This window comes from Morone saxatilis, unplaced genomic scaffold (assembly GCF_004916995.1).
Source record: "Morone saxatilis isolate NCDOM2014 unplaced genomic scaffold, NCSU_SB_2.0 Contig10, whole genome shotgun sequence".
NCBI lineage: Eukaryota > Metazoa > Chordata > Actinopteri > Moronidae > Morone > Morone saxatilis.
In genome coordinates, this window is record NW_023339652.1 from 6788342 (window position 1) to 6798370 (window position 10029).

Here is a 10029-nt window from a genome sequence, read left to right on the forward strand (position 1 = left end):
GTGTGTGTGTGTGTGTGGAGCTGTTGTGGGAAATTCTTTGGGCTCGTGATGTTCTTGACCTTCTCTCCTAACTCTCAGTAGAATTTAGCAGGTGAGTGCAGTTGTGCTCTCCAAATGGAGAAGTGGTGTTAGTGGATTTCTCTGGCCTTCACCTTGAACCCCTGAGAAAAGCCTCTGTAGTTTATGTCTGTCACAGATAAGGAGTAAGAGCTTGGACACCGTAGAGCTCATTTGCTGGTTTCCCATGTGCAAAGAATGTCGTTATTTTCACACACAGCTGAAGACAAAGAATTCTGTTCTGCTGGCTGTTGTGGGAAGATGTGAAAGTTAAGCGTGGCTGTTTGAGATGCAGTAGACTGGCTCATTTCCATTTTCAAGAGTGTCAGATTCCGGTCCCTGAGAGGAATGGACTGAGTTGTTTAAATTATTATTTTATTCTACTTTAGAGCTCTTGTAACATACATAAATATTTTTTGAGTCTGCTTAAACTGGCTTCATTGGCTTCCAGTAATTTGGGCCTATGCGTCAATGAAACCGAAAAGGCATGAATATAAGACACAGCTGTGCAGTGTATCGCATCTGTCAAGTTTACGCTGCCCCCTGGTGGCTAATGTGCAAAATAGAATCAAACACTCCTTTTTTTTTCCCCCCCTACTTTTTGTATCTAAGGACCTGACATCAGCACTGACCAGGAAGATCACATTGAAGACCCCTCTCATCTCCTCCCCCATGGACACGGTCACAGAGTCATCCATGGCAATCGCTATGGCGGTAAGACACCGCTTCGTCAACACTGCTGAATTATTCAGTGATTTTCATTTATTGCCTCATTTAACATCCACACATTATTTCCCTTTTTTGAATTTGGCAGCTAATGGGAGGCATCGGCATCATTCATCACAACTGCACACCAGAATTCCAAGCCAATGAGGTCCGCAAGGTTAAGGTAAAACAACATTATCCTTCATACGAACTATTTTCTGAATCTTCCTCGTTTTTTTTTAAACCATCTGAGCATTTTGTAGTAAAGTCAAATGCTCACTAATCGTGTTTTGAAGTAGTATTGTTGTTGTTAATTATCTTTTTGTTTTCATCACCATGGCGCCCACACACCACGCATGTTACACACCAAAAGGAAGTTCTAGCCTTAACCAACCTAACTTAACTCTTACAACAACTATACCCTTCACCTTTCTTGTCATCTTGTCCCTGTATAGGTCACGGTAATTGTCTTCCATCTTTGTTTTTTTGTTTTTCTGTGTGTTTTACTGTTTTTTGTGCGTTTCATATTATTGTTTATATATTGTTGTAGGTTTTGTGTGCGTGTGTGTTTGTTACTACTGTTTTTTTTGTGTTTTGCATATTAATATTTTATTGTTGTATATCCTGTGTGTGGTGTTTGGTTTGGCGCTACTTCTGCTGCTTTGGACAAATAAAGGGATTAATGAATAATTAATAATAATTACAATTGCTTTGGTTTCTCTTGGTTTCCAGAGGTTTGAGCAGGGTTTTATCACAGACCCAGTTGTGATGAGTCCACGCCACACAGTCGGGGATGTGTTCGAGGCCAAAGTAAGACATGGCTTCTCTGGTATTCCTGTCACAGAGACGGGCAAAATGGGCAGCAAACTGGTGGGCATCGTCACCTCCAGAGATATCGACTTCCTTTCTGAGAAAGACCATGGCAAACCTCTCGAGGAGGTGTGTATTTTTTTTTTTTTTAAGAAACTGTATGTACACGAGTTTAAAAATGTTTGCATCTCTCATTTGATCATTTTTACATTTAAATTATGCTTGTCATCTTCAAGGCCATGACAAAGAGGGATGAGTTGGTAGTGGCTCCAGCCGGTGTTACACTGAAAGAAGCCAATGATATCCTGCAGCGCAGTAAAAAAGGTGAATAACAGCTCCTGCTTGACGGCACATATTTGTCGCAGGATTTTGGTATTTCCATGTCATTTAATAACCACACTTTTACTTTCTCTGTAAACAGGCAAGCTTCCCATTGTAAATAATAATGACGAGCTGGTGGCCATTATAGCCAGGACAGATCTGAAGAAGAACAGGGACTACCCACTGGCCTCAAAAGACTCGCGTAAACAGCTGCTGTGTGGCGCTGCCATCGGCACAAGGGAGGACGACAAATACAGACTGGACCTGTTGGTGCAGGCTGGGGTGGATGTTGTCGTACTGGTGGGTTTTTTTGCTGGTTGAATTGTGGGTTGATGTATCCTATATTGTAAATATATAGTGTGTGAAGTCTCGGACCGGAGGTAATTGTTTGAGCAGAGGTTGCGTGAAAGTGCATGAAACTGTTCCACTGATACAGAAAGTGCAGAAGTGTTGATACTTGTTAAATAATGGAACTATGGGTGAAATATGGTGGAAATGATCTGTTTTAGACTGCTGAATCCTCAGGGCCAACGCTATTGCACCTAAATCACCAATGTTTTTTCATCTCCAGGACTCTTCACAAGGGAACTCAGTGTATCAGATCAACATGATAAATTATATTAAACAGAAGTATCCAGACTTGCAAGTGGCTGGAGGAAATGGTGAGTTTGTTGAAAACACTTGAGTGTGCTGGTGGTGGTGTTGCTTTAATTAATATGTACATAGTATCAGTGGAAAGTGTTAGTCACAGGACTGTACACACAGCACTCCCTGCTTTTTTTGGCAGCTTTATTATATTGTCAACAAAATATAATAGTTTGCTGTTATTTGCTGACCATTTTTATTCTTTGCCCTCACCTGCAGTGGTTACAGCAGCACAGGCCAAGAATCTGATCGATGCCGGTGTCGATGCTCTGAGGGTTGGCATGGGCTGCGGCTCCATCTGCATCACACAGGAAGGTACTGAACGTAGTTCCACTATATTTTCATTATCCAGAAAACCAGACCGTGTAACTGCTAGCTTTTAAATATGGGGACAGATGTATATAAATCTTAAACTGCAGCACATCAGTACTACCTGTGCCTGCTCTTAATTTGGTCATGAGCTACAGTGAGAAGAAAAGGCTATCTGTTGCTAACAGTAACAAATGCCCTGAGACCACTCCTAGTTGTCATGGTGATCTGCCAAGGCCCCATTCTGGGTTGCCATGGGGACCAGCCTCTCATGCTCAGACTGGGTCGCGTTCACCGACAAGAATAGGAGAGAGATGTTGCAGCAAAAGGACACGAGCCTAAAATGTGTCTCGTTATCTCTTGTTAGAGTTACAATGTCCCAAGGGTCTGATCTGACATACTGACTTTTTTTTTTGTTTTGTTGACCTGATCTGTTTCCATGGCAGTCAAATCAGATATGTTTTCTACCTTCTAGTCATGGCGTGCGGGCGGCCCCAGGGGACCTCTGTGTATAAGGTAGCAGAGTACGCCAGGCGCTTCGGCGTGCCAGTCATCGCCGATGGTGGCATTCAGACCGTAGGCCATGTGGTGAAGGCTCTGTCTCTTGGAGCATCGACAGGTGAGGTTTCTCAGATTGTGACACACGGAATGAATGTCTTATCTAACAGTTATATTTCATGCAGCCTGTTAATCTTAGAAAAATCCACCCTTCATTAAACAACAAAGCAGTTAATCACAGCAGTGAGGATGGATTGGGTAATATAAGAAACACAAATAATTCTCTCCTGTCTCCCACTCCAGTTATGATGGGCTCGTTGCTAGCGGCAACCACTGAGGCTCCAGGGGAGTACTTCTTCTCAGACGGTGTGCGGCTGAAAAAGTACCGTGGTATGGGCTCCCTGGACGCTATGGAGAAGAGCACCAGCAGCCAGAAACGCTATTTTAGGTACGTGGGAGCCTGAAAGTAGTGAAAAGCCAAATTCCAAGAGCAGCTATTTCCAAGGCTTTAATTCCATCTGACAAATATTGACGTCTTTCCACAGTGAGGGTGACAAGGTGAAGGTAGCCCAGGGTGTGTCGGGCTCGGTGCAGGACAAGGGCTCCATCCACAAGTTTGTACCTTACCTGATAGCTGGTATCCAGCATGGGTGCCAGGACATCGGGGCAAAGAGCCTTTCTGTCCTCCGGTAAGTTCTGTGTGTGTGTGTTTGAGAAATTACTGGTTATAATACAGATGTTAACTTTTACGTGTATTATATTTTTACTACGCTTCCATCTTTCTCAGTTCCATGATGTACTCTGGAGAGCTGAAGTTTGAAAAGAGGACCATGTCTGCACAGGTGGAGGGAGGAGTTCATGGACTCCACTCGTAAGTGCAAAAACACACAAACCTGCATCAAACCATACACTTGTATACACAACAAAACATAAATATTAGACTTTACTTTGTCCTCTGTAGGAATCATGCACAAAGAATTATGATTCAAAGGTAAATTATTGTTAACTATATTATTAAAATTGCAGTATTCCGTTTTTTTGTTCCCTTTGGCAAAAAAAAAAAGCATCTGAATGCAAACGCAGGTCATTTAATCTGCCAGTCCCAAAAACAGGAATGGGAATGCTGAACAGTAGTTTCTTTGTGGACTCTCATTAGATGACTTCATTATTACATTGCTAAGAAACATCTTGGCTCCAGTACTACTGTACTTCCTGTTAAGTGTTGACATTAGCACTGGAAAATAGACCTGGTTTATAGTTGTAAGGAAGTTGCCATAAAAAGGGAACAAACAGCAAAAAAATATTAGCATTTTCTATTATTGTTATTTGCTTGACTAGTTGCAAGAATAGAATATTAGCTTTATTTACAGCGGAAATATGCTTTCTCTCCTGCTACTCCAGTTTTTGCTTTTGTGGAACTGCAATTTAGCGTTTTCCTGCCAAATACTGTAGCAGGTAGATGCAATTTCTTGAATTAAAGTGTGCTGTAGTTTGCGTAGTTGTGGCAGCAATACTCATTTATATTGGAGCATTTTGCTGATTTCTTTCCAATTTTTCCCCCCTGCCTCCACAGTTACGAGAAGCGGCTTTACTGAACGGGGAGGCGGAGTGCAAATCAGCAGTGCACGTGACATACCCAATCTAACAGTGACCAAATATTCAATCGCCACTTCCGCTTAAATACGCACCACCCACTACACCCTCTCTGCCCTCCCCTGCATCGTATCCATCGTTACTCTCTCTCTCACTCTTTGGGGAGGAAAGAGGCAACAGAGCGAAGTAAGAATCTTCAATCTTCAAAAGACACCCAACCCTCTAAACACCTGGGATTTTGCACTCAAGAAGCGGCGCGTCAGGGTCTTCGGAAATGACATACACACCTTTTTATCCAGAGTATGCAGCCAATCCCAATTTTGCATGTGTGTTTGATAGTAGAGCGAGAATGAGCTGCGTGTGTGTTTTGGCGAATTAAGGGTATGTGTCCGAGTGTGTGATTTATAGTTCAAAATGTGTGTTGGGACAAACGAAGTGAAGGCGCACTGTGTTCATGTGTCCTGTTGATACTTGTGAGTCTAAAACAGCCATGGTGCAGATCCCATCAACATCTTTTTGTTTTGGCTTTTTTGCGATCGACGCTTGCCAGCACACTCCCTGTCAGAAGCCTCTCACATCCTAGTTCTTAAACACACTATTGCGTACATGCAGAAAACAAGAAAACAAACACTTGTCTCTATGTGCAGTGTGTCGGTATATCATGGCAATCTGTTTGTTTTTGCATTTGTAAGTCATCACAGATATGAGCTATTTAATGAACAGTAGCTGCTAATTTTCAGTGCTTATTGTTTACTTCTCGTATTGTGGATCCGGAGGTGTGAGATATTGGCCATGGCGATTATCCTTTTGACTTTGTTTCCTCGAGTGTCACCTACAATCAGTAGACTCAGAGCCCAGACCCACAGTCTCCACCACTGTGGTCATACGTTTCCCCTTAAAAGACATCTTGAGCCAAATAATCAGTGTCCCATCTCAGTGCATAGTGTTCACATTTTGAGCATGGAATGGACCAAAAGCTAAAGATCAGGTATGTTTAAAATAAAAAAAAATTAAAAAACTAAACTAAAATGTATCAAACCAATCAAAACCTAGTTCTTAATGAGAGAAGATGTCTGCCCATTATTTGAATACTTTTAGATTAAACAAACTTTATATTAGACCTGTATAGTCTTGGGGGCGTTGAATTGAGCATGAAGTGTTTTTGATATGCATGTTTGTTTTTTCACTAAGCCAAACATGGCTATATTTATATTCTGCTTTATTGTAATTGCATACATACTGCCAAGTGTATTTACACTTCTCCGACACTCTTCTTTTGTAACTTCAAAACCAAAATTGGCGCAACAAGTCGCTTGTTACCTTGTCACTTATTCATTCCTGCATTCTCACAGTGTGGCATAGGTTCTCTTCGATAGGTTTATTTTATTTCTGAATTATTTGTTTCTTTTTTACCAGAGATATGCCTTGAAATGGGTGGATGGACAAAGGCTGCACAGCTCAGTGAAATTGCATAAAGCTACACATCCTCTCGCCTCTTTTTTCTTACTTTGAAACAGGATCCCTGTGTTTGTTATCATTCAGCTTATGTAGGAGTAGGATTTCCTAACATTTTCGTACTGGATGTCCTTTTGGCCAATTATTATTATTTTTTTTTTTTAAATAAAATGTCCCAGATTGTAAGAGTTGAGTTGCTTTCTCTAATGTGCTAATGTACTTTACCCTGCACAGGGATCACTTGACTAACAAAATTCTTGCAATTGGGCTAAATTGCAAGAAAATGTACATGAAAATGTATGGAGAAATATATACCTATATTCAGTTGGAAATGATGGCTGCTTGTTTTTCCATTTTCCATCTAAAGAGAAAATTCAGGTTTATAAAATGTCTTATTTGTGAAGTACTGAGTCCTGTTAGTCCACCTAAAAAGCACAGCTATAGTGTTAAGTGAAATATTAGGTTTACAGTTTTTTCGTGTTGCACTCTTTTTCTTTTCTTTTTAATGATTTCAGCTTTAGTATATTGCAATTTTTTTCCCAACCACAGTGGTAGCTTCTACAACCAGCAACCAAATCAATAAGCAAGGGTTTTTTAGATGGACGGAAAAGACTCAGTATTCAATTAATCCATCAGGGTTTTTTGAGGAATATCACTTCAGATTATGTTTACAGTAAAACGCTCAACAGATAAAAATTGCTTTTGCTGTTCAATATGGTAAATAAGAATAAATAAATAAATTGAACTGTGCATGGATTGCTGTCTCATGTGTTGCAAAGTCACATTGCTGGAAGTAAAAAAAAAAAAGCCAGATGTTATAAAACAAACTTTATTAAACGATGTGTTGAGCAAAGTTATTTTTGAACTTAAATAAATTAGTAAGCCGGTCATAGAAGATGCTGTCAGTGTATGTAGAAGCACAATCCATTGGTGATAAATGTAGGAGGATAAAGGTAACATAGTGTGCGTTTTACCAGTAGAGGGCACTGCTGCACCATGAACAGTACCACACCATAACTGCAAGATCTGTGACATATTGATATGGAGAGTTTATAGTTTGACAAACTTAATTCTAATCCCATTTATTCAACATGAGATTTAATGACAATGATATTTTGAGTTTGAAAGGGTAGGACTTCAGTAGTATTTAATAAGTGCTTAATTCAGTAACAGTACTATCTATTGGAATGTTGGAATGCAATAAAAACATTTGTACAAATAAATTCCTGTTATCTTCACTCAGTAAAATCTTACTATTCTTTTGACTATATCAAACTTCAACATCCTTTATCAAACATGTAAAAGTTACAAATTACCTTTTGGCTTTTGACATTCTTGGCACTTAGACCCTCATAGACATTCACTAACGATCGCATAAGAGAGCTTCTCAAACTTCCAAAACCTTTATTTTGGCAGCTATAGGTGTTTTATGGTGTACGCAAAAGCTACCATGCACTACCAAATAGGCTGTAAAAAATGTTGATGGTCAACTTGCCACACAAAGCAGACAGTCTCCTTAATAAGTCCTCAGCGAAACCCTTGTTTGACCAGACTGTCCTTTATAAATCAATAGTCTCACTGCAGATGCTCAAAGCATCGATTTGTCTGCAAACACTGATGAACTCCTCCTGCACTGATCGGTCTGCCTCGGACGACATGTCCAGGTCCAGGCTCTCCTGTGAGGCTGCGCCCAGTGTTTGATAGTGCCTCTGTGGGTCAGCATGACCCTGGTGGCCAGAGGACGGCATATGGCCCGTACCCCCTTGCTGGAGAAGCTGACGAGCGTGTCTCTCTGGGCTTGGGCAGAGGACCAACGAGGAACCACCAAGAGAGGCTCGGTAGAGGGAACAGGAAGAAGAGCTGTCCCTCCAACGTTCAGGAGATGAACAGCTGGTGGAAGAGGACAGGGAGGGCGATGGTGGAGCACCTACAACAGTGTCAACTTGAGATTGGTTGAAAGGGGGCTGGGGTGGAGGGGCCATTTCCACGCAGGAAGAGGTCCGATAAAGGCCAGGGTCGGCTGAGAGAGGATCACAGAGGCCGTTGCTGGGTAGTGCACAGTGGTTGTTTATGGAAAGATCGCTGCAGCGGATAGGCCTTGTAGGGCTAAAGAGGCTCATGGGAAAGAGGGCCTCACTGAAGAGTGCCTCGTCTATGCTGCGACGCAGGTTGATGGGCGAAGGTGGCCGCAGGTCTGTGGTGGAGTCACTGGTAAACGAGGATCCACCTGAAGGCTCTCCGCCTCCTCCATCCTCAGGTTTTTCTGAACCCTGTAAATCCAAATCCAAGTCGAGATCTCTGTATGCCAAGGCCCGGTTGCTATGGTAGAGAAGGTCCAGGCCATTCAGACTGCTCCCAAGCCTTTCATCCATCAGAGTGTAAAGAGGAAGGCTCTCTGTCTCTCCAAGCCCAATGGTATCAACGATGGCAAGCTTCTCCTGCTGGCTCAGGGACCACTGGTAGCTCCCAGGCAATATGGGCGACTTGGATGCCAATAGTTCAGTCCAGCAGCTCCCTGCTGCTGGGAGGTGGTCAGAACAGTAGACTGGTTGTGCGACTACCAATGCTAAGGTTAGACAAACCCCGAGTTCACACAGTCTGCAGCTAAACTGAAAAGCCCACCACGGCCAAGGGTGGAAGACCTCCTCTCCACCTGCAACGCCCATAGCATTGAGAATGGCAAATAACTGCAGTCCTGCACATGCTAAAAAAAACAATGCTGAAAGACAAACGGTTACAGCTGCACGGTCCCAGTCCCGGCTCTCAGCAAAGGGGCAGCGGTTGTAGCGCTCAGCAGGTGTTGGAGATGTGTTATTCAGGTGGTAGATGTGCTTCGAATCTGCCCGTACATAGATGTAGAACACAAAATAGGCAGCAGACAGAAACGTGGCCAGTGCTACAAAGGCTCCACGGGAGATTAGTGAAAGAAAGAGGCAAAGGGGAGGTTTTTGCTGGTAAAACTTCAGTAATGTCACCGGTCCAAATGCAGCAGCAAAGTGCAGGAAAACCAGGCAGGCCAGGAAACAGGGTCTCTGGAAGGCAGAGTAGGAGAGCTGCATTCTTGAGCGCATGGAGAGGAGAAGAAAAACCAGACCAAAAGCTGCAGTCAAGCAGGGAAACGGTGCTTCGTAGAGCATCAGCGAGGCCTCTGTGGACGGTAGGCGGTCCTGGTGGCCGTAGGCATCGTACAGCAACGAGAAAGATCTGGTACAACCAGCAGCTAGTAGAAACAGGCTGACCAGGGCAAAGTAGCCACATCCGGATGGACATCGCAGCGGCAAGCAGAGCAGATTGAGCGCTGAGGCTAGAGTTAGCATTGCGAAGGCACAACCAGCCCCGTAAACATGCGCCTCCCAGGCCAGGCCCCAAGCTGCCATGGCACTGTTCCAGTCGGTATACAGCGGCACCAACATGAGTGGAGCTGGGACCAGGAAGGGGTTGATCGATTGGTTTGTGGCAGTGGTGTTTTGTGTGGGCTTAACGTCTGAGGAGGTTGTAGAGTCCCAGGTGTCAGAGACGTTGCAGATCCCCCCACGCTCTTTATTGCAGTCTGGTAGGAAGGTCACGTTGCTGTCCGTCAGACTGGACATCCAGTCTTCAGTGTACAGAGGAATATAAGGGGTTTCTGGAGGAACA

The 10029-nt window shown here is 43.2% G+C and overlaps 2 protein-coding genes across 14 annotated transcripts in view; one reads left to right on the forward strand and one right to left on the reverse strand.

Annotated features, from left to right (window-relative positions):
* The window catches only part of impdh1b (IMP (inosine 5'-monophosphate) dehydrogenase 1b), a 13753-nt gene extending 6610 nt beyond the window's left edge, over positions 1 to 7143 (forward strand). For 7 of the 13 annotated variants that reach the window (XM_035678309.1, XM_035678321.1, XM_035678367.1 and 4 more), the window contains 14 exons: positions 670 to 771; positions 872 to 946; positions 1218 to 1223; positions 1495 to 1701; positions 1809 to 1896; positions 1994 to 2193; positions 2465 to 2555; positions 2758 to 2853; positions 3323 to 3466; positions 3649 to 3793; positions 3891 to 4034; positions 4133 to 4216; positions 4307 to 4336; positions 4919 to 7143. In XM_035678309.1, the coding sequence (XP_035534202.1) occupies positions 670 to 771; positions 872 to 946; positions 1218 to 1223; positions 1495 to 1701; positions 1809 to 1896; positions 1994 to 2193; positions 2465 to 2555; positions 2758 to 2853; positions 3323 to 3466; positions 3649 to 3793; positions 3891 to 4034; positions 4133 to 4216; positions 4307 to 4336; positions 4919 to 4940 (1434 nt within the window). In that variant the 3' untranslated portion in view covers positions 4941 to 7143. The remainder of the gene's footprint in view (positions 1 to 669; positions 772 to 871; positions 947 to 1217; positions 1224 to 1494; positions 1702 to 1808; positions 1897 to 1993; positions 2194 to 2464; positions 2556 to 2757; positions 2854 to 3322; positions 3467 to 3648; positions 3794 to 3890; positions 4035 to 4132; positions 4217 to 4306; positions 4337 to 4918) is intronic. The other 6 variants (XM_035678340.1, XM_035678348.1, XM_035678385.1 and 3 more) reach the window with 3 other exon arrangements.
* A 63-nt stretch (positions 7144 to 7206) lies between these two features.
* The window catches only part of prrt4 (proline rich transmembrane protein 4), a 21393-nt gene continuing 18570 nt past the window's right edge, over positions 7207 to 10029 (reverse strand). The window contains exon 4 of the mRNA XM_035678272.1: positions 7207 to 10029. Within this exon, the coding sequence (XP_035534165.1) occupies positions 7953 to 10029 (2077 nt within the window). The 3' untranslated portion in view covers positions 7207 to 7952.